The 27,041-nt window shown below is 46.0% G+C and overlaps 1 protein-coding gene across 1 annotated transcript in view; it reads right to left on the minus strand.

Moving 5' to 3' along the window:
• Positions 1-27,041, minus strand: part of rbl2 (retinoblastoma-like 2 (p130)) — an 81,441-nt gene that overhangs the window by 20,957 nt on the left and 33,443 nt on the right. The window contains exons 6-15 of the mRNA XM_078400382.1: positions 21,038-21,198; positions 19,801-19,865; positions 18,345-18,531; positions 16,832-16,998; positions 15,768-15,880; positions 13,243-13,346; positions 10,438-10,575; positions 7,834-7,998; positions 5,891-6,002; positions 31-306 (exon numbers count right to left, since the gene is read on the minus strand). Of these exons, the coding sequence (XP_078256508.1) occupies positions 31-306; positions 5,891-6,002; positions 7,834-7,998; positions 10,438-10,575; positions 13,243-13,346; positions 15,768-15,880; positions 16,832-16,998; positions 18,345-18,531; positions 19,801-19,865; positions 21,038-21,198 (1,488 nt within the window). The remainder of the gene's footprint in view (positions 1-30; positions 307-5,890; positions 6,003-7,833; positions 7,999-10,437; positions 10,576-13,242; positions 13,347-15,767; positions 15,881-16,831; positions 16,999-18,344; positions 18,532-19,800; positions 19,866-21,037; positions 21,199-27,041) is intronic.

Below are 27,041 nucleotides of genomic sequence, written 5' to 3' on the forward strand. Positions count from 1 at the left end.
AAAACCTGATGGAAGTTGGACGTTGCTTGCCTTGAACCGGGATTGTAACTGTCTGCCCGTTGGTAGCGGTGACGGTCGCGGTTGCCATGGTCACCAAGGTCTGTGTCGGGACATGTGCAATGGGCACCGTCTCGGAGGTCACGTTCTGGACCGGTACAGCGGTCACTGTTTGATGCTGGGAGATTCGAGGGCAGTTGCCGGCAGAATCTGCATTAGTGTCAGTGTCCACAAACAACCTCCTGCGTGTATTGGTCGCTGTCGGGGAACTGTATCGATCATGTAGGGTCGTCGGTGATGCAATGGCATCTGGAGAGAGAACGTGAAAAAAGCAGAAATTGTTCATAAAATATATAACCTTTAGAACAGTACAGCACAGAAACAGGTCCTTTGGCCCACAATGTCCATGTGGCCCACAATGTCCATGTGGCCCACAATGTCCATGTGGCCCACAATGTCCATGTGGCCACAATGTCCATGTGGCCACAATGTCCATGCTGAACATCAAAGTCAAAGTCAACTTTATTGTCAAGTTTCAGTTAGTTTACACAGACAGAAAATCGAAATACCGTTTCCCACAATCCCGAGGAATAAAGTGCATTAAATTAAGTTAAAATTAAAAAGGCACAGCAAACAACAATCAATATAAAATATAGTCACTTCAATGAAAAAAAGATGAAGATGAATATATTACAATAAAAAATAATGAACAGTAGTGCAAAGCCTGTCCATAGCAACGTTAAAAAAAGTGTCTGGTGCTGGATGTGCGTGTGTGTGGGGTGTTAAAGTCCAGGTCCAATGGGGGCAGGGGAGAGAGGAGGAAGGGAGGGGAGAGAGTTCAGCATCCTGACAGCCTGGTGGAAAAAACTGTTCTTTAGTCGGGTGGTGCTCGACCTCAGACTGCGAAACCTTCTCCCTGAAGGCAGGAGGGTGAAGAGGCTGTTGGAGGGGTGGGAGGGGTCACCCACAATGCTCAATGCTTTGCGGGTGAGGCGGGTGGTGTAAAGGACCAGGAGTGTTGGGAGTGAGGCGCCAGTGATCCTCTCAGCAGTGTTCACTGTGCGCTGCAGGGTCTTGCGGCTGGAGGCTGTGCAGCTTCCGAACAACACAGTGATGCAGCTGCTGAGGATGCTCTCAATGGCGCCTCGGTAAAAAGTGTACATGATGGGTGTGGGGGCTCCCGCTCTCTTCAGTTTGCGGAGGAAGTAGAGGCGCTGCTGGGCTTTCTTGGCGATGGACGTGATGTTGTTGCTCCAGGTGAGATCCTCGGTGATGTTCACCCCCAGGAATTTGGTGCTGCTCACCTGCTCCACAGCAGCACCATTGATGGTCAGTGGGTGGGGGTGTTGGGTGTGCGTTCTCCTGAAGTCGACAACAATCTCCTTTGTTTTCTCCACATTCAGGAAGAGATTGTTGTCTGTGCACCACGCGGCCAGCTGGTTCACCTCCTTCCTGTAGTGGGTCTCGTCGTTGTTGCTGATGAGACCCACCACTGTTGTGTCGTACGCAAACTTGACGAAGTGGTTGGAGCTGTGGGTGGGTGTGCAGTCGTGGGTCAGCAAGGTGAAGAGCAGGGGGCTTAACACACATCCTTGTGGGGCCCCCGTACTCAGCGTGATGGTGTCCGATGTGTTGCTGCCGACCCGTACAGACTGGGGTCTGGCAGTGAGGAAGTCCAGCAGCCAGTTGCAGAGAAGGGGGCTGAAGCCCAGATTTGTTAGTTTACAAACCAGCTGCTGGGGGATGATGGTGTTGAATGCTGAGCTAAAGTCTATGAACAGCATCCTAACATATGAGTTTTTAGTGTCCAAGTGGGTGAGGGCTGGGTGTAAAGCAGAGGAAATGGCATCCTCAGTGGACCGCTTAGCTCGATATGCAAACAAACGGGTCCAGGGAGGGGGGGAGGTTGGATCTGATCTGCTTCATGACCAGCCTCTCGAAGCACTTCATGATGGTTGAAGTCAGCGCTACAGGGCGGTAGTCGTTGAAGCAGGATGGAGAAGACTTCTTGGGCACAGGTATGATGGTGGTTTCTTTGAAGCACGAGGGAACAACAGCCTGGCTCAGGGAGATGTTGAAGATGTCTGTGAGGACATCTGTGAGCTCAGCTGCGCAGTCTTTTAGCACACGACCAGGAATGTTGTCAGGTCCAGAAGCTTTTCGGGTGTTAATCCTTAACAGTGTGCTCCTCACACTGCCTGGAGACAGACAAATAGCCTGGTCGTTGGGGAGGGGAGTTGTTTTCTGCGCAGGTGTGTTGGTCTGTGCTTCAAAGCGTGCGAAGAAGCCATTGAGGTCGTTCAGGAGAGAGGTGTCACTGTCACAGGTCTGTGGTAAGGGTTTGTAGTCCGTGATAGTCCTAATACCCTTCCACAGGCTCCGTGTGTCTCTGCTGTCACTGAAGTGGGCTGTGATGCGCCGGGTGTAGTGTTGTTTGGCTTTCCTGATGCCACTGGAAAGGTTGGCCCTGGCTGCTCTGAGACCGGCTGGATTGCCCTCTCTGAAGGCAACGTTGCGGACCCTCAGCAGCCCATGGACCTCCCCTGTCAGCCATGGCTTCTGGTTAGCCCGGATGGTGATGGCTCTGGTGTGGGTCACATCATCAATGCATTTGGTGATGTAGCCTGTAACTGTCTCTGTGTATTCCTGAATGTTGGTTGTGTTGTTGTATGTTGCTGCCTGCTTGAACATGTCCCAGTCTGTAGTCTCAAAGCAGTTTTGGAGTGCAGCTGTGCTGTCCTCTGACCACACACGTACCTCTTTTGAAACCGGTTTGGTGACTTTCACCCGGGGTCTGTATGCCGGTTTCAGCAGAACGGTGAGGTGATCAGAGAGGCCGATGTGGGGCCAAGTTGAACATGAAGCCAAGTTCAAATAATCTCTCTCTGCACATGATCCATATCCCTCCATCCCCTGCACTTCCAGGTGCTTCTCCTAAAGCCTCTTAAATACAATAGACAATAGGTGCAGGAAACATAAAAACATAGAAAATAGGTGCAGGAGTAGGCCATTTGGCCCTCCGAGCCTGCACCGCCATTCAATATGATCATGGCTGATCATTCAGCTCAGTAGCCTGTACCTGCCTTCTCTCCATACCCCCTGATCCCTTTAGCAAAAGGGCCACATCTAACTCCCTCTTAAATATAGCCAATGAACTGGCCTCAACTACCTTCTGTGGCAGAGAATTCCACAGACTCACCACTCTCTGTGTGAAGAAATGTTTTCTCATCTCGGTCCTAAAAGACTTCCCCCTTATCCTTAAGCTGTGACCCCTGGTTCTGGACTCCCCCAACATCGGGAACAATCTTCCCGCATCTAGCCTCTCCAACCCCTTAAGAATTTTATATGTTTCTATAAGATCCCCCCTCAGTCTTCTAAATTCCAGCGAGTACAAGCCCAGTCTATCTAGTCTTTCCTCATATGTAAGTCCCGCCATCCCAGGGATCAATCTGGTGAACCTTCTCTGTACTCCCTCTAAGGCAAGAACGTCTTTCCTCAGGTTAGGAGACCAAAACTGCACACAATACTCCAGGTGCGGTCTCACCAAGGCCCTGTACAACTGCAGCAGAACCTCCCTGCTCCTAAACTCAAATCCTCTTGCTATGAATGCCAACATACCATTCGCTTTCTTCACTGCCTGCTGCACCTGCATGCTTGCTTTCAATGACTGGTGCACCATGACACCCAGGTCACGTTGCATCTCCCCTTCTCCCAATCGGTCACCATTCAGGTAATACTCTGCTTTCCTGTTCTTGCCGCCAATGTGGATAACCTCACATTTATCCACATTATATTGCATCTGCCATGCATTTGCCCACTCGCCTAATCTATCCAAGTCACTCTGCAGCCTCCTAGCATCCTCCTCGCAGCTAACACTGCCACCCAGCTTCGTGTCATCCGCAAACTTAGAGATGTTGCATTCAATTCCCTCGTCCAAATCATTAATATACACTGTAAATAACTGGGGTCCCAGCACTGAGCCTTGCGGTACCCCACTAGTCACTGCCTGCCATTCCGAAAAGGACCCGTTTATTCCTACTCTTTGCTTCCTGTCCGCCAACCAATTTTCTATCCACCTCAACACTGAACCCTCAATACCGTGTGCTTTAAGTTTGTACACCAATCTCCTATATGGGACCTTGTCGAAGGCCTTCTGAAAGTCCAGATATAACACATCGACTGGTTCTCCCTTATCCACTCTACTAGTTACATCCTCGAAAAATTCTATAAGATTCGTCAGATATGATTTGCCTTTGGTAAATCCATGCTGACTTTGTCCGATGATTTCACCACTTTCCAAATGTAATGCTATCACATCTTTAATAACTGACTCTAGCATTTTCCCCACTACCGATGTTAGGCTAACTGGTCTATAATTCCCCGTTTTCTCTCTCCCTCCCTTTTTAAAAAGTGGCCATTCGGCCCTTCGAGCCATTCAATGTGATCATGGCTGATCATTCTCAATCAGTACCCCGTTCCTGTCAACTCCCCATACCCCCTGACTCCGCTATCCTTAAGAGCTCTATCCAGCTCTCTCTTGAATGCATTCAGAGAATTGGCCTCCACTGCCTTCTGAGGCAGAGAATTCCACAGATTCACAACTCTCTGACTGAAAACGTTTTCCTCATCTCCGTTCTAAATGGCCTACCCCTTATTCTTAAACTGTGGCCCCTGGTTCTGGACTCCCCCAACATTGGGAACATGATTCCTGCCTCTAACGTGTCCAACCCCTTAATAATCTTATACGTTTCGATAAGATCCCCTCTCATCCTTCTAAATTCCAGAGTACACAAACCTAGTCGCTCCAGTCTTTAGAGTGTGGGAGGAAACTGGAGCATCTGGGAAACTGGGAGAACATACAAACTCCACACAGACAGCACCCGTAGTCAGGATGGAACCGGGGTCTCTGACGCTGTAGCTCTGCGCCACCGTGCCGCACCTACAGATCCCTGCATGGGATTCCTACAAAAGACACCGTACCCTTTGGGACCCCTTACTGAAACTATACAATAACTGAAAGTTTTTTTTCTTCAAATTTCACAAATAAACTTTATTCAGAATATATATATATATATATATATATATATGAAACAAAACCTATGCAAAAACTCTTCATAAAAGTCTCTATGTACATACATTCAATGGTGTCATACTTGGTGGTCTTGGTACCTATCTACCTGAACTGAAGTTACTAACATGTTTGTTCATGTGATAGGAGTAGAATTAGGGCCATTCGGCCCATCGAGTCTACTCTGCCTTTCAATCATGGCTGATCTATCTCTCCCTCCTAACCCCATTCTCCTGACTTCTCCCCATAACCTCTGACACCCATACTAATCAAGAATCTATCTATCTGCCTTAAATATATCCATTGGCTTGACTTCTGTGGCAAAGAATTCCACAGATTCACCAACCCCTGACTAAATAAATTCCTCCTCATCTCCTTCCTAAAGGAACGTCCTTTAATTCTGAGGCTATGACCTCTGGTCCTAGACTCTCCCACTGGTGGAAACATCCTCTCCACATCCACTCTATCCAGGCCTTTCACTATTCTGTACATTTCAATGAGGTACCCCCTCACTCATCCTTTTAAACTCCAGCGAGTACAGGCCCAGTGCCGTCAAACGCTCATCATAGGTTAACCTACTCATTCCTGGGATCATTCTTGTAAACCTCCTCTGCACCCTCTCCAGAGCCAGCACATCCTTCCTCAGATATGGGGCCCAAAATTGCACACAATATTCCAAATGTGGCCTGGCCAGTCTCAGCATTACATCCCTGTTTTTGTATGTAAGCCCTCTCGAAATAAATGCTAACATTGCGTTTGCTTTCTTTGCCAAATGTAACCAATTTGTCATCAAATGTGCCGAGAGCTGTATGCTGTGGTCCATACCTTTCCTGCCGCTCTCTGTGTGACCTTCCTTTGGCCTTGCGGGAGTAGTGGGAGTGGACATCTCATTGTTCCCAACATTCTCCAGGTTGTCAAAATAGTGTGGTGGCATCACCTAAAGGAACATACAAATCCCAAATCAATTCTGTTGTTGCAACATCACCTTGATCATCGCCTCCTGCTTCCCTTGAGGTGCTTTCTGCCGAAGAGAACCGACACGTTTTTACTCTGAAAATCATACATAGTTTTCATCCCATTGAACCATTATAGACAATAGGTGCAGGAGTAGGCCATTCGGCCCTTCGAGCCAGCACCGCCATTCAATGTGATCATGGCTGATCATTCTCAATCAGTACCCCGTTCCTGCCTTCTCCCCAAACCCCCTGACTCCGCTATCCTTAAGAGCTCTATCTAGCTCTCTCTTTAATGCATTCAGAGAATTGGCCTCCACTGCCTTCTGAGGCAGAGAATTCCACAGATTCACAACTCTCTGACTGAAATAGTTTTTCCTCATCTCCGTTCTAAATGGCCTACCCCTTATTCTTAAACTGTGGCCCCTGGTTCTGGACTCCCCCAACATTGGGAACATGTTTCCTGCCTCTAACGTGTCCAACCCCTTAATAATCTTATACGTTTCGATAAGATCCCCTCTCATCCTTCTAAATTCCAGTGTATACAAGCCTAGTCGCTCCAGTCTTTCAACATATGACAGTCCCGGGAATTAACCTAGTAAACCTACGCTGCACGAGAAAGAGACACATGAACTTGCATTGTACATCCACAAATTCCTCAACGCAGCAGGGCAGGTAGATGAGATGTGGACTCAAGGATCTGCAGACAAAATGTGTGAGAAGGAACTGCAGAGTTACTCCAGCTTTTTGTGTCTATCAAGGAACTGCAGATGCTGGTTGACAAAATAAAAAGGACATGGAGTGGCTGGAGTAACTCAGGGGGTCACACGGCAACTCTGGAAGACATGGATAGTCGACGTAGCATATTTGGTGGCAGCACGGTGGCGCAACGGTAGAGTCGCTGCCTCACAGCGCCAGAGACCCGGGTTCGATCCTGACCACAGGTGCTGTCTGTATGGAGTTTGTACATTCTACCTGTGACCGCGTGGGTTTTCTCCGGGTGCACTGGTTTCCTCCCACACTCCAAAGTCGTGCAGGTTTGGCTTCTCTAAATTGTGAATTGTCCCTAGTGTTTAGGATAGTGCTAGTGTACGCTGTAGGGCCGAAGGGCCTTTTTCTGTACTATATCTATAAAGTCTTAAAAACGTCTTGCTGAGGACACTTCTTCGGACATGAATAAGCTGGTTTGGCAGCATCACAGGATACCTCATTCATGTACCCTGCAACCACAAGCCTTGTGGAAGAAAGAGCTTCAGAGTGTAACGGTTTGTCAGGAGTAGATGATGTCTTGGGTCGAGTCTGGTACAGTGGGAAGGCTCACAAGCCAAACGCTCCGTGGCCTGAACAAAAGGCCTTCCCTGTCTTTCAGTCCGAAGAAGGGTTCCAACCCGAAACATCATCTATTCCTTTTCTCCAGAGATACTGCCTGACCCGCTGAGTTACTCCAACACTTTGGGTCTATCTTCGGTATAAACCAGCATCTGCAGTTCCTTCCTACACATGCTTTGACAGGTAGCGGGCAATTCCTCAGCAATAATTTTCTGCTACTGCGTTTCTTCCTCTTCTCCTGCCACAGACTGTTATGGTTAGTAATGAAGGGCAGCAGCAGTGTTGGCTTCTGAAACGCTGTAGTCTGAATAATTGCAGTTAGTAGAACAGTCACAGCAACACTTAACTGATGAACAACAGACCGAGTCAGAATGCTGTCTAAATGATGCAATGTATTTCTTTCAGCCCAATGGTTGCAGTTTGTGGGCCGTGTATTTTACATTAACCACACGCAGAGTGGACAATAAATTCACAAGCAGTACTCACCTCTTCACATGATGGAACCTTTTTTTCGGAATGTTTAATTCCATCCCAAAGAGGTGACCCTTGTTTCCACGCCCAGTTTTCCAGGATTGTTTCTTCAATATAATTCAGATGTTTAACTACCTCCCTGAATAGACCATCCTCTGCCCTTATAAGTACTTCTATCACCTACAAAAATGGCAATCAGTTTTAATAAAATGTATAAATGTATAAAATATCCTGTTGCAATATACACCAACCAATTTCCCATTGTTGCCAGCACCTTAACTGTATCTGCTTGTTATGAAGTATTTTCCCCTCGGAAATAATTCCCAATAGCATGTTCTTTTAGTCAACAATAACTTAGGTTGGCATGAAACATTACATGTAACATTATTAACAACTAAAGGCACCATGGTGGCGCAGCGGTAGAGTTGCTGCCATACAGCGCAGAGGCCCGGGTTCGATCCTGACTACGGGTGCTGTCTGTACGGAGTTTGTACGTTCTCCCCTTGATCACGTGGGTTTTCTCCGGTTTCATCCCACACTCCAAAGGCATGCAGGTTTATAGGTCGATTGGCTTGGTATAATTGTAAATTGTCCCTCAAGTGTGTAGGATAGTGTCAGTGTGCGGGGATTGCTGGTCGGTGCGGGCTCAGTGGGCCGAAGGGCCTGTTTCCGCGCTGTATCGCTGTGTCTCTAAACAAAACTAAAACTAATACCAGGGACCAATATTTGGATCAATTTGAAGTTAAACTACAAATGCAAAGAATAAAACGCAAAATGCTGGAGGAACTCAGTGGGTCAGGCAGCATCTGTGGAAGGAATGGACAGGCTAAAGATCCAAAACATCGTCTGCCCATTCCTTCCACAGATGCTGCCTGACCCGCTGGAAATGCAATACATATGTAGCCCAGCACTTTGTGTGTTTTGCTCAAGATTCCAGATTCTTGCGGCTCTGAATGACAAAATGGGGAAGATAACTTTTGGGCTGGTAAAGAGACGGACACATTTAGGGGCAGAAACTGGGAAAAGGATTGATTTATTTTGTCGAGTTTATTTGCAAAATATAGTCTTCAGTCATCAAAAACGACAACAACAATCTTGCCTATGAATGGAAATAAATCTCCATTGACTTTCTAAGGTAGACACAAAATGCTGGAGTAACTCAGCGGGTCAGGCAGCATCTCTGGAGAGAAGGAATGGGTGTCGTTTCGGGTCGAGACCCTTCTTCAGACTGAAGAAGGGTCTCGACCTGAAACGTCACCCATTCGTTCTCTCCAGAGATGTTGCCTGATCTGCTGAGTTACTCCAGCATTTTGTGTCTACCTTCGATTTAAACCAGCATCTGCAGTTTTTTTTCCCTACACATCCATTGACATTCGCCTCCAGTGACATTCTCAGGTAGCGAACGGGCTCCAAACACACAAGGACCTCAAAATTCTCAAGGCTCAACCATTTGTTATGTCAGTTCTTTGCCTTGCTTGCTTCCAGCATATCCGCCTGCTTCAGTAAGATAAAACGGAGGAATCAGCCAGCCATTGCTGAGTAAAGACTTTTGTATTTTAATCATATTCAACAGTGAGTACTTCAAAGGCAAATACACCAGATCAGAAAGTTGTATGGTTAGCTCTCCCTGCACTTTTGCGTGTAATCTTTCACATAATGTCAAACAGAACCGCCAAGCCTTGAACACCACACAACACTAGTATCAACTACGAACTTCCATCGACTGTCTTTGGGTGTAGTACAAGATCATGATGGGAATAGATAGAGTAAATGCACAGAGTCTTTTACCCAGAGATGGGGAATTGAGAACCAGGGGACATAGGTTTAAGGTGAGAGGGGAATAGATTTAATAGCAACCTGAGGGGCAATGTTTTTTTTAACACACAGAGGGTGGTGAGTGTTTGGAATGAGCTGCAGGAGGAGGTAGTTGAGGCAGGTACTATTACATAGAAACATAGAAACATAATGCAGGAGGGGGCCATTCGGCCCTTCGAGTCTGCACCGCCATTCAATATAATCATGGCTGATCATCCAACTCAGTATCCTGTACCTGCCTTCTCTCCATACCCCCTGATCCCTATAGCCACAAGGGCCACATCTAACTCCCTCTTAAATATAGCCAATTAACTGGCCTCAACTACCCTCTGTGGCAGAGAATTCCACAGATTCACCACTCTGTGTGAAACAAAACTTTCTCATCTCCGTCCTAAAAGACTTCCCCCTTATCCTTAAACTGTGCCCCTTGTTCTGGACTTCCCCAACATCGGGAACAATCTTCCTGCATCTAGCCTGTCCAACCCTTTAAGAATTTTGTAAGTTTCTATAAGATCCCCCTCAATCTTCTAAATTCCAGCGAGTACAAGCCGAGTTAAGAATAATTTTGACGAGTACATGCATAGTATAGGTTTAGCGGGATTTGGGCAAATGGCAGGCATGGGCAAGATGGGCGGAAGGGCCTGTTTCCACACTGCATGACTCTATAACTCTAGAGAAATCAGGAAGGAGGAACAAAATAATAAACACATCACCAGCAGAGCCTTCCTTTCCCTGAAGAAACTGCCCCCAGGTGAAACCTTGGGCTTCACTATTAATTTAAGGAGGCAAATTAATATTGCTTACCTTATAAAAGTGATAGGATGGAAGATCGTAGATGTCAATGATCCATGAAAAATCTCCTGGTGGTTTATAGGAAAAGATGACTATTTCGAGGCAGCAAGCCAGCAGAGACCGATGGAATATATCTTGCTCCAATATTCCCTGTACGAGAAGAATGTGATTGCTATAATTTGTTAATGATAAAGAACAAACATTGAACATTTAAAGGATTATTTATTTATTGTATAAATCACTATCTTTGGAGTCCTTCCAGTCTACCCTTTCTCTACCTGCAACCATCTACCTCATTGGAGACACTCGGACTATCTTTAATCGGACTTTATCTTCCACTAAACGTTATTCCCTTTATCCTGTATCTGTACAATATGAACGGCTTGATGGCAATCATGTAGTCTTTAGACAATAGACAATAGGTGCTGGAGTAGGCCATTCGGCCCTTCGAGCCAGCACCGCCATTCAATGTGATCATGGCTGATCATTCTCAATCAGTACCCCGTTCCTGCCTTCTCCCCATACCCCCTGACTCCGCTATCCTTAAGAGCTCTATCTAGCTCTCTCTTGAATGCATTCAGAGAATTGGCCTCCACTGCCTTCTGAGGCAGAGAATTCCACAGATTCACAACTCTCTGACTGAAAAAGTTTTTCCTCATCTCAGTTCTAAATGGCCTACCCCTTATTCTTAACCTGTGGCCCCTTGTTCTGGACTCCCCCAACATTGGGAACATGTTTCAGGTGACAATAAACTAAAATAAACCAGGACAGCACAGTGGCGCAGCAGTAGAGTTGCTGCCTCACAGCACAGAGACCCGGGTTCGATCTTGGCCTAGGGTACTGTCTGTGTGGAGTTTGTACGTTCTCCCTGTGACTGTGTGGGGTTTCACTGGGTGCTCTGTTTTTCTCCTACAGTCAAAGACTCGCAGGTTTGTAGGTTAATTGGCTTCTGTAAATTGTCCCGAGTGTGTAGGATAGAACTTGTGTGAACGGCTGGCCGGCTTGAACTCGGTGGGCCGAAGGGCCTGTTTCCATGTTGTATCTCTAAATTAAACTAAACCAATTAAAATACTCATCATGGCAGCCCCATGCAATGCTAACTCATTCCTTGCAGCTATTTCTTCATAACTATGATATTACCTTCATTAAACAAACATTGAAATAAGACACCAACTGCTGTAATAACTCAGCAGGTCAGGCAGCATCTCTGGAGAGAAGGAATGGGTGACGTTTCGGATCGAGACCCTTCTTCGGAAGAAGAAGTCTGAGGAAGGGTCTCGACCCGAAACGTCTCTCATTCCTTCCCTCCAGAGATGCTGCCTGACCCGCTGAGTTACTTCAGCATTTTGTGTCTACCTTCGATTTAAACTGGCATCTGCAGTTCTTTCCTGAACGTTGAAGTAAAAGGAATGCAAAAAATCGAATCAAAATTCTTTACACAAAATATAATAGGCACAAAAATGGACTGCTTGTCGGGAAAATGTCATCTTCCTTCAGGTCATCTAAAAGGGAGAGGAATCTCAAACTTCAAGTAACAGGCTCAACTTTGTGCTTTAAACTAAAGCTTCGATGCAGATTTAGCTTGTCTGCCAGAAATGCCAACAACTACATTCTAACATCAGAAGAGAGAGCATCAAACAAAGGTGGCTGGCAAGGGTAGACATAAAGTGCTGGAGTAACTCAGTGGGTCAGGCAGCATCTCGGGAGGAAGAGGAATAGGTGACGTTTCAGGTCGGGACCCTTCTTCAGGCTGGCAAGGAACTTGCTGTTCCATTTATCCAACGTTTAAAATGTACCAAGGCTATTGAGGTGCCTTTCAACAACCAGATTCATAAATGCTTTGCACAAATGTGTTTAAAAGTGTGAGATAAGTGTGAGATAAGTGTTCATGCACAAAATTTATAGACGTACTGCAAAGTGACACAGGCTAAAGAGAATTAAAAATTAATTTATATTTTGATACAATGCTGTATGAAAAGCACTCAGAATTCACACAATGTTTACTCCTTTTGAGATATTAGCAGGTGAAAGTTTACAGCTAATACTGTAGTTTTTAGACCCAGGAACTGCAGACACTCAATTACAAAACAAGGCACAAAGTGCTGGGGTGGATCAGCAGGTCAGGCAGCATCTGTGGATAACATGGATAGGCAAAGTTTTGGGTCGGGACTCTGCTTCAAACTGAATGTAATAGGGGGAAGAAAGCGGGAATAGAGGTGGGAGCGGAACAAACTCTGGCAGGTGGATTCAGGTTGGGGGGGAGGGGGGTTGATTAGCTCATGGTTGGAAAAAAGCCAGAGAGTAAAAGACAAGAGCCTGTGAGATAAGGATAGGAGAGAAATGTGAAGCTGGATGAAGGAATTTATGTGGCGCAGCTGTAGAGTTGCTGCCATGCAGCGCCAGAGACCCGGGTTACATCCCGACTACGGGTGCTGTCTGTACGGAGTTTGTACGTTCTCCCCGTGACCTGCGTGGGTTTTCTCCGAGATCTTCGGTTTCCTCCCAAACTCCAAAGACGTGCAGGTTTGTAGTTTAATTGGCTTGATATAAAAGTAAACATTGTCCCTAGTGTGTGTAGGATTGTGTTTGTGTGCGGCGCGGACTCGGTGGGCCGAAGGGCCTGTTTCTGTGCTGTATCTCTGAACTAAACTAAATATAGGTGAAAGGGGGGGTCAGGGGGAGGGTAGAAATGGGTGTGCATCAGGGTGGGGCACAGGGAAGAGCGGGGGGGGGGGGGGTTAGAATTCAATGTTCATGCTGTTGAGCTGCAAACAGTACTTTTTAATTGGCTTTACAAATATTTTAATTTGTACTTACGGTCAGATCTATTTCTCCCAGTCTTCTCTTCTCCTGTTCAATCACTGATTCCAGAACTTTATAGTACAGAATCTCTGCAAGTCGAAGACATTTGGTGGCATAGTCTGCGTGTGAAACAACATACCTATTTAGCAGCACCCAAAGCAATTAATCACTTCCGAACAAAACATTTACAACAATGGATGAATGACCTTTTTCACACAAAGGGGTGGTGGGTGTGTGGAACAAGCCGCCAGAGGAGGCAGTTGAGGCTGGGACTATCCCAGCATTTAAGAAGCAGTTGGACAGGCACATAGATAGGACAGGTTTGGAGGGAATAAGGACCAAACGCTGGCAGGTGGGACTAGTGTAGCTGGGACAAGTGTGGGCAAATTGGGCCGAAGGGCCTGTTTCCACGCTATCATTCTATGACATTGGGTTTGAGTTATTCAAATAGCGTCGGCTGAGAATCGAACCAATTCAATGACTTGGAAGGCAGCTATGCTCACCGCGAGACCACCACAGCCATACATAGTCTTGTTTCTGAAGACAAATAGAAATGAAAACTGCGACACTCCCTTTGAAAAGAAGAAGCGATGGCAGCGATTACGTGACCAGGACCCCAGAATAAGGTTTGGGGGGTGAGGGGTGGGAGGAAGGAGTGGGGCATTGGTATTATTTAATTTAGTTTAGAGATACAGCCTGGAAACAGGCCCTTCAGCCCACCGAGTTCATGCCGACCAATGATCTCAAAAAATGCTGGAGTAACTCAGCGGGTCAGGCAGCATCTCGGGAGAGTAGGAATGGGTCGAGTCCTGAGTCTGATGGTATGTGCTTCCAAGTCACTGTACCTTTTGTGTAACAGAAGCAGGGAGAACGGTCCTTGATTATGTTGGCTGCTTTCCTGCAGCAGCGCGGTGTAGATGGAGTCAATGGTGGGAAGTTTCTTTCAAGTAATAAATATTACTGACATTTAAAAAAATCTCATAATATTTAAAAAGAAGAATACACTAACTATGCTTGACTAATCTACTGGAATTTTTTGAGGATGTAACTAGGAAAATTGACGGGAGAGCCGGTGGATGTGGTGTACCTCGACTTTCAGAAAGCCTTCGACAAGGTCCCACATAGGAGATTGGTGGGCAAAATTAGAGCACATGGTATTGGGGGTAGGGTACTGACATGGATAGAAAGTTGGTTGACAGACAGAAAGCAAAGAGTGGGGATAAATGGGTCCCTTTCAGAATGGCAGGCAGTGACTAGTGGGGTACCGCAAGGCTCGGTGTTGGGACCGCAGCTATTTACAATATTTATCAATGACTTGGATGAAGGGATTAAAAGTACCATTAGCAAATTTGTCGATGATACAAAGCTAGGTGGCAGTGTGAACTGTGAGGAAGATGCTATGAGGTTGCAGGGTGACTTGGACAGGTTGTGTGAGTGGGTGGATGCATGGCAGATGCAGTTTAATGTGGATAAGTGTGAGGTTATCCACTTTGGTGGTAAGAATAGGAAGGCGGATTATTATTTGAATGGTGTCAAGTTAGGAAAAGGGGACGTACAACGTGATCTGGGTGTCTTAGTGCATCAGTCACTGAAAGGAAGCATGCAGGTACAGCAGGCTGTGAAGAAAGCCAATGGAATGTTGGCTTTCATAACAAGAGGAGTTGAGTATAGGAGCAAAGAGGTCCGTCTGCAGTTGTACAGGGCCCAAGTGAGGCCGCACCTGGAGTACTGTGTGCAGTTTTGGTCTCCAAATTTGAGGAAGGATATTCTTGCTATTGAGGGCATGCAACGTAGGTTTACTAGGTTCATTCCCGGAATGGCGGGACTGTCATATGTTGAAAGACTGGAGCGACTAGGTTTGTATACACTGGAATTTAGAAGGATGAGAGGGGATCTTATCAAAACATATAAGATTATTAAGGGGTTGGACATGTTAGAGGCAGGAAACATGTTCCCAATGTTGGGGGAGTCCAGAACCAGGGGCCACATGGGTGTAGGATAGTGTTAATGTACGGGGATCGCTGGGCGGCACGGACTTGGTGGGCCGAAAAGGCCTGTTTCCGGCTGTATATATATGATATGATATGATATGATGAGGAAAAACTTTTTTAGTCAGAGAGTTGTGAATCTGTGGAATTCTCTGCCTCTGAGGGCAGTGGAGGCCAATTCTCTGAATACATTCAAGAGAGAGCTAGATAGAGCTCTTAAGGATAGCGGAGTCAGGGGGTATGGGGAGAAAGCAGGAACGGGGTACTGATTGAGAGTGATCAGCCATGATCACATTGAATGGCAGTGCTGGATCGAAGGGCCGAATGGCCTACTCCTGCACCTATTGTTTATTGTCTATACAATGCAAACAAAAAGGAGTCTCGAGAAGGGCTCAACCTGAAACATCACCCATTCCTTCTCTCCAGAGATGCTGCCTGTCCCGCTGAGTTACTCCAGCATTTTGTGTCCAACAAAAAGGAAGTATTGGTACACAGCAGATTGTGTTTTGATGGTGGTCTTTCAGGAACATGTCTTGCACCATCTGTACTCACCTGTTGAGAATCCACAGTGATCCTTGGTGGACTGTGTGTAATGTTGACAAAATATCTCGCCCATCTCCTTTATCCTGTTGTGGATAGACTGTGTCGGGTCCCTGAAACAGGAGCTGATGGAAATGTACACACATTATCATCCATCCCAACAATTTCCTTTTGGAATCAATTTCCAATTTCAACCAAAATAAACCATTGGCCCACAATTGTCCTACGGGTGTCAGGGGTTATGGGGAGAAGGCAGGAGAATGGGGTGAGGAGGGAGAGATAGATCAGCTATGATTGAATGGCAGAGTAGACTTGATGGGCCGAATGGCCTAATTCTGCTCCTATCACTTATACCGTATTACCTTAGTATCTTTCCATTTCCTTTCACAATCCCTCTTTGACAAACCCCATGCACCATTTTTTATTTGAGGCCAATGGCTCTAAAAAAATTGTAGTGTAGAATCCTTCCTCAATCTATTAACGCAAGATCTTTTAGTCGTGTAGCTCTTGGATTGAAGAAATAATTTGGAGTTATCTTGCATCTTTTATACCCTCAAAGATGTTGCAAAGAAATTTCTGTCCAGTGGATAACCTTGACATTTAGATGAGATCTAAATCACATATTAGTCGATCGACAAGGTGATTACTTGTCACCTCCGTTATATTCCCCACCTCCACTCCGCCTCAGCTTATCAAACGTTTAAACCTTCACCCCTCCATGAGCATGTCAAGCCCCTGCACTTACAACGGGGACTTGGAAACGGCGCCAAACTGGCGACTCTGTACACTGACTGTCTCAGTGTGCTACTGCCACACACTTGCACTTTATCTAAGATGCTTATCTGAAATGCATCTAAGTGCTGATGTACAGTGATACTTGCGCTGAACTATATGCAAAAGTGGATTTCACTGTACCGCGGTACATGTGACAATTAAATACCGTACCATACCTATCATTTTAAAGTTTAAGAGTCCACGACGATGACCTTGAAATACAAAACCCACGGCTGGAGTTTGGGAACCAGCTACACCAGTTAACAGATAGGATACCTTCTGAACCACAGCACTGAGCTCACCTGAAAATGCGCAATAACTTCTCACTTGGAGCATTTTTCAATCCAGTTAATATGGAGTGTAGACGACTAACGCACTGAGTAGCGGAGGATATGGGGGTCATACACAAGGTACTCTCCTTTATGTACCTGCGAGCTGTCAGAGGTGTTGAAACTATGAGCGCCCTAGACTGGTGGAAGAAATTAATGACGTTGTAATCACAACCTTTTACACTGGTGATTATTCCACAGTGAAGTATATGAAGGGACAAATTACCAACTTCAAACACAAGAGGCTCAAGGATTAATTTAATAAACTAATGTCTGCGATTGCCTTTACAATTTGGATCCAAAACTATATTTAAGGGCTCACTTATTAATGACATACATTGTTAAGAAGAATGGCTTGTCACTTAAGCATGGTTTTGTGACCGTAAACAGGCTTGTAATCATGTATATTCTTTCCGCTGACTGGATAGCAACATAAAGCTTGAACAAAAATAAACCTGGGCCAGCAGGAGAATATGTAACTTTGGCAAAATGTCAACTCTCCCCCCACCCCCCACCTCCCCCCCACCCTCACCCTCCCACCCGCCTTTTTATGTGAGGAACTGGATAGGGTTGGACACAAAATACTGGAGTAACTCAGCGGGTCAGACAGCATCTCTTGGGAAAAGGGATAAATGAGTTGAGATCGGGTTGAGATCCTTCCTACACGACTTCCGACAGGGTTGCTGGCTTGTGGCATCGGCACTCAAGGCAATTCAGCACTTGTCACCAGTGTGATACGGTGGCACAGCTGGTAGAGCTGCTGCCTCACAGCGCCAGAGAACCGGGTTCTGTAGGAAAATAACTGCAGATGCTGGTACAAATCAAAGGTATTTATTCACACAATGCTGGAGTAACTCAGCAGGTCAGGCAGCATCTCAGGAGAGAAGGAATGGGTGACGTTTCGGGTGGAGACCATTGGCCCTGATGGCATCTTACTGTGATTGCCACTAGTACATTTTCCAGTGTCATTTAGTGTCTCTGATGGGAATAAGGCTTCATCAGAAAGTCATAGAGTGATACAGCATGGAATCAGGCCCTTCGGCCCACACCGACCAACATGTCCCATCTACACTAGTCCTTCATGCCTGCGTTTGGCCCACATCCCTCCAAACCTGTCCTATCCATATACCTGTCTAATTGTTTCTTAAACATTGCAATAGTCCCTGCCTCAACTACCTCCTCTGGCAGCTCATTCCATACACCCACCACCCTTTGTGTGAATAGGTTACCCCTCAGATTCCTATTAAATTTTTCCCCCTTCACCTTAAACCCATGTCCTCTGGTTCTCGATTCCCTTCCTCCAGGCAAGAGACTCTGTGCGTCTACCCGAGCTATTCCTCTCATGATTTTGTTCACGTCTATAAGATCACCCCTCATCCTCCTGCGCTCCAAGGAATAGAGTCCCAGCCTGCTCAACCTCTCCCTGTAGCTCACACCCTCGAGTCCTTGGCAACATCCTCGTACATGGTGATAGTTTAGTGCTTACCTGGTCAAAATGTTGCTGCAGAATATGCTGCACCTGCATCCTTTCAGCCGTTTGCACATTTGACATGCTGCTCAGATACTTATTTGCAGTTCCGATCTCCTCCCCAGCATCATCTTCCAGGAAACTTCGCTCATCTATGCTTCCCACAGTCAGAACGTGCTCTTCGTAAGCCTTGTTAATGGCTTTCCTGAAAGAAACCAGAACAGAAACAACAAGGACTGGCAAGAGTGAAGAGAGTTTTATTGTCAGATGTCCCAGATAGAACAATGACATTCTTACAACACAAAGTGTAAACATAGTACACTGTAAACAATAAACGAGAAAAGAGTTCAGTGCACATATATATATATATACACTGAACTTTTTTCTCGTTTATATATAGATAGATATATAAACACATACACACACACACACACAAATACATACACACATATATACACATACATGCTAATATATACACACACATATATACATATACAAACACACACATATACACTCACACATATGCACACACACAAACGCACAATTGTGCATACACACACACACATACATACACACATACACACACACATATATATTTTTTAGACAGATACACATTAAAAATACAAATAATAATAGTGCAAAACATCCGGAATGTCTGGCCAGAGGAGGCAGTGGAATAAAAATATGATTGCTATGTTCAAGACATTCAGACAGACACTTAAAAGGACAAGACATTGAAGGATAAGATCCAAATGTGGGCAAATGGAAGAAGTGCAGAAGGGGAGAAAGTTTGGCATGAACCAAAGGGCCCATTTCTGTACTGCATAACTCTACGGCTCCAAACTTCAACATCAATAATGGGTTGCCATTATCAATATAGAGATGCATCTCGACTTACGATGCTCCGACTTACGATATTTCTACTTTACGACAGTGCAAAAGTGATACACATTCAGTAGAGGCCGTACCTCGAATGTTGATCTTTTCCCAGGCTCTCTCGTGATGCTATGATGTTGTGTAGGTTAGGTGGCTATGATGTTGTGTAGGTTAGGTGGCTATGATGTTGGGTAGGTTAAGTGGCTATGATGTTGTGTAGGTTAGGTGGCTATGATGTTGTGTAGGTTAGGTGGCTATGATGTTGTGTAGGTTAGGTGGCTATGATGTTGGGTAGGTTAGGTGGCCATGATGTTCGGTAGGTTAGGTGGCCATGTTTGTTGTGTAGGTTAGGTGGCTATGATGTTCGGTAGGTTAGGTGGCCATGTTTGTTGGGTAGGTTAGGTGGCTATGATGTTGGGTAGGTTAGGTGGCCATGTTTGTTGGGTCAGGCATTTGCATTTTCGACTTACGATACTTTCGATTTACGATGGGTTTATCGGAACATAACCCCATTGTAAGTCGAGGAGCACCTGGTATTAAACTTACACAGGGCACAATTTAGATGAAGCCCGAGAAAGAGAATGCTCACATGACTTACCTGCTGTCCACAAAGTTCCCAGGGTCGAGAAACCCAGTTAGAGCTTCTCCTTTCCCTCTCAATATCTAGAAACAACCACAAGGATACAGTTTTCAGCAACATGTCAAGAAATGTTAAGCAATGCAAAGAAAAACCATTGTGAGAAGCCAGGGAAGGTTTCTTTAGCCACAGGGGAGCTACTGGAAGACTGAAGGGTGACAAATAGACTTTAAACTTGACAGTGTGGAAACAGGCCCTTCGGCCCACTGAGTCCGTGCCGACCAGCGATCACCCCGTGCGCTAGACCTATCCTACACACCTGGGACAATTTACGGAGGCCAATTAACCTACAAACCCGCACGTCTTTGGAATGTGGGAGGAAACCGGAGCACCCGGAGAAAACCTGTGGGAGAACATCCAATCGGACAGCACGCTAGGTCAGGATCGAACAAGGGTCTTTGACACTGTGAGGCAAAAGCTCGACCGCTACACCACTGTCTAAAGAAAGGTGAGTTTTGCTCTGCATTAAATCACGCTACAACTTTCTCCACTTTGCTTGAATGGAGCCTTTCCACTTGCATCACTGTCTCTGATGAGAACAAAGTTTAATGTTTGTGGATTAGCACCAGCTCCACACCACTGCACACACAGAATGGGTGCTCGATCCATCGGCCCAACTTGCCCACACCGGCCAAAATGCCCCGTCTACACTGCTCCCACCTGCCCCCATTTGGCCCATACCCCTCCAAACCTTTCCTATCCATGTACCTGTCAAATGTCTTTTAAAAGTTGCTGCAATCACTGCCTCAACTACCTCCTCTGGCAGCTCATTCCATACACCCACCACCCTCTGTATGAAAAGGTTGCCCCTCTGGTTCCTATTACCCCCTCTCACAGTAAACCTATGTCCTCTGGTTCTTGATTCCCCTACCCTGGGTTAAAGACTGTGCATTCACCCCATCTATTCCCTTCATTTCTATAAGATCACCCCTCATCCTCCTGCGCTCCAAGGAATATAGTCCTCGCCTACCCAACCTCTCCCTATAGCTCGGGGGTTTCAAGTCCTGGCAACATGCTCGTAAATCCTCTCTGCACTCTTTCCAATTTAACAGCATCCTCCCTATTGCAAGGGTGCTAATCCCAGTGTACTTGTTCACTGCCTGCACTGTGAACTGAGGACCATTTATGTGCAGCGCATAAATGGTTAACACTGAAATTCGGTTGTCATTTATCGAGGAGTGAAATTGACTTGACAAACCTTCTTATCAAATAGTTTTCTGATGTATGGTTTCCAGTAATGTTGTTTAATCCCCTTTGCCTCCAATTCCAAGCCGTCGTATGCAGCACATAACTTGTCAATAATGCAAGGTGGCTCTGAAGGTGGTTTGTAATCTTTACTCTGGAAATCCTCAGGTAAACCTGCAATAGAACAGCACAGCAGTTAGATTGGAGGAGCAGCACCTCATATTCCACCTGGGTAGCTTCCCACTCAATGGTATGAACATTGAAAGGCACAAAGTGCTGGAGCAACTCAGCGAGTCAGGCAGCATCTCTGGAGGAGAATATTTCACAGGTTCACTTTTTACATACTTAAACAAAAAGAACAGTATTGAAAGCAGAAGTTGGGCTCACTATAAATTTTAAAAAAATAAGGACCGCACGGTGGCGTGACAGTAGAGCTACTGCCTTACAGTGTTGGTGACCCGGGTTCGATCCCGACCACGGGCGCAGTCTGTACGGAGTTTGTACATTCTCCCCGTGACCTGCGCGGGTTTTCTCCGAGATCTCGGAGAACTTGACAAGTTTTCTCCGAGATCTCCGGTTTTCTCCCACACTCCAAAGACGTGCAGGTTTGCAGGTTAGTTGGCTTGGTGTATGTGTAAATTGTCCCTAGGATAGTGTTCGAATGCGGGAATCGTTGGTCAGTGCGGACTCGGTGGGCCGAAGGGCCTGTTTCCCCACTGCTTCTCTACGCTAAACGAAACTAAACACTGCCCCCAGGTGAAGGGATTTCTCTTGATCTCAGTAGTAAATGGCACTGGGAACATCCCCTCTGTTTGATGCCTTGAAAGTGTTGAAAGTTTATTAATTTCCTTGCGATCCTCTCTCTATCTTTTGTGAGACTAGTGGAGATATCTATTAACAGCCGTCAAACAAGCTCATATCTCAACACTTCACTAAAATCTGGCAATCTTATTTTGAAAATGAGTCAACGCTAATTTTGAGAGAATTTATCCACCCAAAATGTTCAAATTCATTTTTTTCACTATCCACTGATACTGTCTGCCCTGCTGAGCATTTCCAGCATTTTCTATTTATTTTGTTTCCAAAAGCTGCTAAAAATAACAGAGATCTCTCAGCTGTTCACATAAACAAAGCCATAACCACCTCCACAAGAGGAAAACAAAATAAAATCAACAGAAGATAGACACAAAATGCTGGAGTAACTCAGCGGGACAGACAGCATCTCTGGATAGAAGGAATAGGGGGTGGGGGTGTTTTGGGTCGAGACCCTTCTTCAGACTGAGAGTCAGAGGAGAGGGGACATAGAGATATGGAAGGGTAAGGTGTGAAAATGCTCAGTCCGAAGAAAGGTCTCGACCCGAAACGTCACCCATTCATTCTCTCCAGCGATGCTGCCTGTCCCGCTGAGTTACTCCAGCATTTTGTGTCTATCTTCGGTGTAAACCGGCATCTGCAGTTCCTTCCTGCACAAGAAATTAACAGAGGCACTTATCAGATTAATTAGTTAGTAAATATGTCAAGTAAGCATGCATAATGTCAAGTAAGCACTCTTCTCTACAATAAACAAACTCCTCAGCCCCCTGGACACCATCTCCCAATCATTCACAGTTGACAAATGCACCACTTTCCTTTCATTCTTCCAAAGCAAAATAGACAGCATCTACAGCACCTTAACCACCAACGCACCTGCTCCCCCTCAAACCACCTGCCCCCCTTTATCCTGTCAACCCCTGCCTCAGTTCTCCCCAGTCTCCACCACCGACCTCTCTGACCTCTTCACAGGAATAAAAACTGCCACCTGCTCTCTGGACCCCATCCCCTCCAGCTTTGTCAAGGCCTGCCTTCCTGCTCTCTCTCCACTTATCACTGCAACAATAAACTCCTCCCTGTCCACTGACTTGAAACCTCCTTTAACATCACCGGCACAGCCCTATCCTGGTTCAAATCTTACCTCTCTGACAGGCACCAGTTCATCTCCATTAACAACTGTAAATCCCCCACCGCTCCCCTCCCCCAAGGTGTCCCCCAAGGCTCAGTCCTTGGCCCCCTCCTCTTCATCCTCTACCTGTTCCACCTTGGTCAATCAATCCGCCGTCATGGTCTCAACTTCCACTGCTTCGCCGATGATATCCAGCTCCTCATCTCCACCAAGTCAATGTCCACCACCACACACTCTACACTGACAAACTGCATCACTGAAATAAAATCTTGGCTTCAATCAAATTTCCTCAAACTCAACTGCAACAAATCTGAAATCATCATCATTGATCCAAAAACGCTCACCAAATCCACCCAAAACTTCATCCTCAATATTGATGGTCTCCCAGTATCCACCTCACCTCACATCCGGAATCTTGGAATCATCTTTGATCAAACCCTCTCCTTCGACAAACACATCAAACACATCACAAAGACAGCCTTCTTCCACCTCAAAAACATTGCCCGTCTCCGTCCATCCCTCTCCTCCACAGCTGCAGAAACCCTCATCCACGCCTTCATCACCTCCCGTCTGGACTACTGCAACAGCCTCCTCTATGGCGCACCCTCAAAAATCATCAGTAAACTTCAATACATTCAAAACTCCGCTGCCCGTCTACTCACCCACACCCCGATCCATGACCATATCACCCCCGTCCTTTACAAACTCCACTGGCTCCCCATCCCCCAGAGAATCCAGTACAAAATCCTCCTCATGACCTACAAAGCCCTCCATAACCTGGCCCCATCCTACCTGACTGACCTCCTCCACAGGCACACTCCCACCTGCACCCTCCGCTCTGCTGCTGCCAATCTCCTATCCCCCCCCATCCGGACCAAACTAAGATCCTGGGGGGACAGGGCTTTCTCCATCGCTGCTCCCACCCTATGGAACTCACTACCCCAAACCGTCAGAGACTCCTCCTCACTCACCACATTCAAAACATCACTGAAGTCTCACCTGTTCAGTACTGCCTTCAACCACTGAAGGTCACCTCACCTTCTGTCTCCTTTCACTGTTCGTTTACTTATTTATCTATTTATTCACTTCCCTATGTTCTTTAAATCCCTGTAAAGCGTCTTTGAGTGTATGAAAAGCGCTATATAAATGTAATGCATTATTATTATTATTATTATAAAATAAAATTAATATTCAATTTGAGAAATATTTTAAGAATACTTTAATAACCCAGTAGTACTTTACTAAGTCACACAAACTCAGAAAATAATGGAAATATGTACCACTTAGCCCTTGAAATAAATTGACTTGACAAATTGTGCTGCAAAAAAAAAATCTAAAACCATCAAATTTGGTTGAGTCTAAAGAATACAAAAACAAGCAGTTTTACAAATTCACGTTCTCTACTTCCAAACTATACTGACCGTACAACTTCCTAAATGGTGAATAAAAGTTACGGCATAGTCAAGTCAAGTCAAGTCAATTTTATTTGTATAGCACATTTAAAAACAACCCACGTTGACCAAAGTGCTGTACATCTGATTAGGTACTAAGGAAAAAAATGAAACATACAGTGGAACGCAAACAGTTCACAGCGCCTCCTCAATGAGCCTCAAACGCTAGGGAGTAGAAATAGGTTTTGAGCCTGGACTTAAAGGAGTCGATGGAGGGGGCAGTTCTGATGGGGAGAGGGATGCTGTTCCACAGTCTAGGAGCTGCAACCGCAAAAGCGCGGTCACCCCTGAGCTTAAGCCTAGACCGCGGGATAGTGAGTAGCCCCAAGTCGGCCGACCTGAGGGACCTGGAGTTAGAGAGGGGGGTTAGAAGATTTTTGATGTAGGGGGGGGAATGTCCATTTAGAGCTTTATACGTGAATAAGAGGAGCTTGAAGTTGATTCTGTACCGTACAGGGAGCCAGTGGAGAGAGGCCAGAATCGGGGTGATGTGGTCCCTTTTACGGGTACTCGTCAGGAGTCTCGCTGCGGCGTTTTGGACCAGTTGCAGGCGGGACAGGGAAGATTGGCTGATCCCAGTGTATAGGGAGTTGCAGTAGTCTAGGCGGGAGGAAATGAAAGCGTGAATGATTTTTTCTGTGTCGTCGAATTGGAGGAAAGGTTTGATTTTAGCTATGGTACGAAGTTGGAAGAAGCTGGCTTTTACCACAGCGTTGACTTGCTTATCAAATTTTAATGCAGAGTCAAATATCATGACGAGGTTTTTGACATGCGGTTTGACTAGGCAGGATAGACTTCCAAGACTGCCTGTTATCGATTTGATGGAGTCGGGGGAGCCGAATAGGATGACCTCAGACTTGCTCTCATTTAATTGGAGGAAGTTCTGTGCCATCCAACATTTTATGTCCTCAAGGCAGTGTAAGAGGCTGTTTAAATTTGACTGGTTGTTGGGTTTCAGGGGGAGGTAAAGCTGAGTGTCATCGGCATAGCAGTGGAAAGAAATGCCGTGCCTTTGAATGATTTGGCCAAGGGGGAGCATGTATAGAGAGAAGAGAATGGGGCCTAGGATGGAGCCTTGTGGAACTCCGCAGGAGAGGCTAGCTGGAGCAGAGGAATAACTGCCTATGTTGATGGCGAAACTCCTATCTTTGAGGTACGAAGCGAACCAGCTCAGGGCAGTGCCATCAATGCCAACCGCGTACCGGAGACGGTCAATAAGGATGGTGTGGTCCACTGTATCGAACGCTGCGCTGAGGTCGAGAAGGAGCAGGATTGCACAGTCGCCGGTGTCGATGGCGAGAAGCAGGTCGTTGTGTACCTTCAACAAGGCAGACTCTGTGCTGTGGTGGGCTCTGAAACCTGACTGGAAACTTTCAAGGATGGTGTATTGGTGTAGGTAGGGCACTAATTGGTTTAGAATTGTTTTTTCAAGGACTTTTGACAGGAATGGCAGTTTGGAAATGGGTCTGTAGTTGCTAGGCAAGGTGGGGTCTAGGTTAGGTTTTTTCAGTAGGGGCTGGACCACCGCGTGCTTGAAACTGGTTGGAACAGTGCCAGTGGCCAGAGAACTGTTGATAATAGAGAGGATGCTGGGACCGGCTATTGCAATGACATCCTTCAGAAGGGCAGTGGGGGCAGGATCAAGGGGGCAGGTTGCAGGTTTCATAGCGGAGACAAGCTTTGCAAGGGAGGATAGAGTGACGGGTTGGAAGCAGTCCAATTTAGATGAACAGACTAGTGAGACAGCTAGGTCACGGGTGGGAGGGGAAATGTTCATTCTAATGTTCTCAACTTTGTTGGTGAAAAATTTAGCGAATTCTTCGCACTTAGCAGGGGATCCAACTAAGCTGGTACTGGGGGCGGGACATATGACAGAGGTAATTGTTCTAAATAGGACCTTGGAGTTATGAGAGTTTTTGGAAATAAGGTCGGAGAAGTATTGTGCTCTAGCAGACATTACTGCTTCCTGGTATTTGAGAAGATTGTTTCTCAGAATTTCGAAGGACAACACACTTCCCCGAAATCAAACAAGAGGCAGCTTGGAACTGTTTGGACTGAAACTTAAAGCTCCAGTACTCTGCTAGGAGTTAGCCAACAGTTTGAAAACAGCAAAAAAAACTTACACTGCTGACTCAATGGGAATTTATTGCCCACTAATTATTTGCACATGCCTTTTATCAGGTCAGTCCGCAGATTTGATCCCTGCCTTGTGCATTGGCTGCTTGCCACTGAGATTCACGCACGATATGTAATAAACTCGCCAATCCTCCTGTCGTGGTCATGGCCTATTGCTTTGCATCTCGTTTTTTTAAAAAAACCTTCCCTCTGCATGTGTAAACGTCAAACCACTCACAGTGCTCAGGGAGGCTGGAAGCACACTCGTGAGTTCAAACCTCCCAGTCGACTTAATGCATTGTATTGTGTAGGTAGTAACTGCAGATGCTGGTTTAAACTGAAGATAGCCACAAAATGCTGGAGTAACTCAGACCCTCCTTCAGTCTGAACGTCACCCATTCTTTCTCTCCAGAGACGCTGCCTGTCCCGCTGAGTTACGCCAGCATTTTGTGTCATTTTCTGAACTAAACTATACGAAGTAGCCAAGGACAGCATTAGCTGAAGAAAGGTCC

The sequence above is a fragment of the Rhinoraja longicauda genome, chromosome 6, assembly GCF_053455715.1.
Source record: "Rhinoraja longicauda isolate Sanriku21f chromosome 6, sRhiLon1.1, whole genome shotgun sequence".
NCBI lineage: Eukaryota > Metazoa > Chordata > Chondrichthyes > Rajiformes > Arhynchobatidae > Rhinoraja > Rhinoraja longicauda.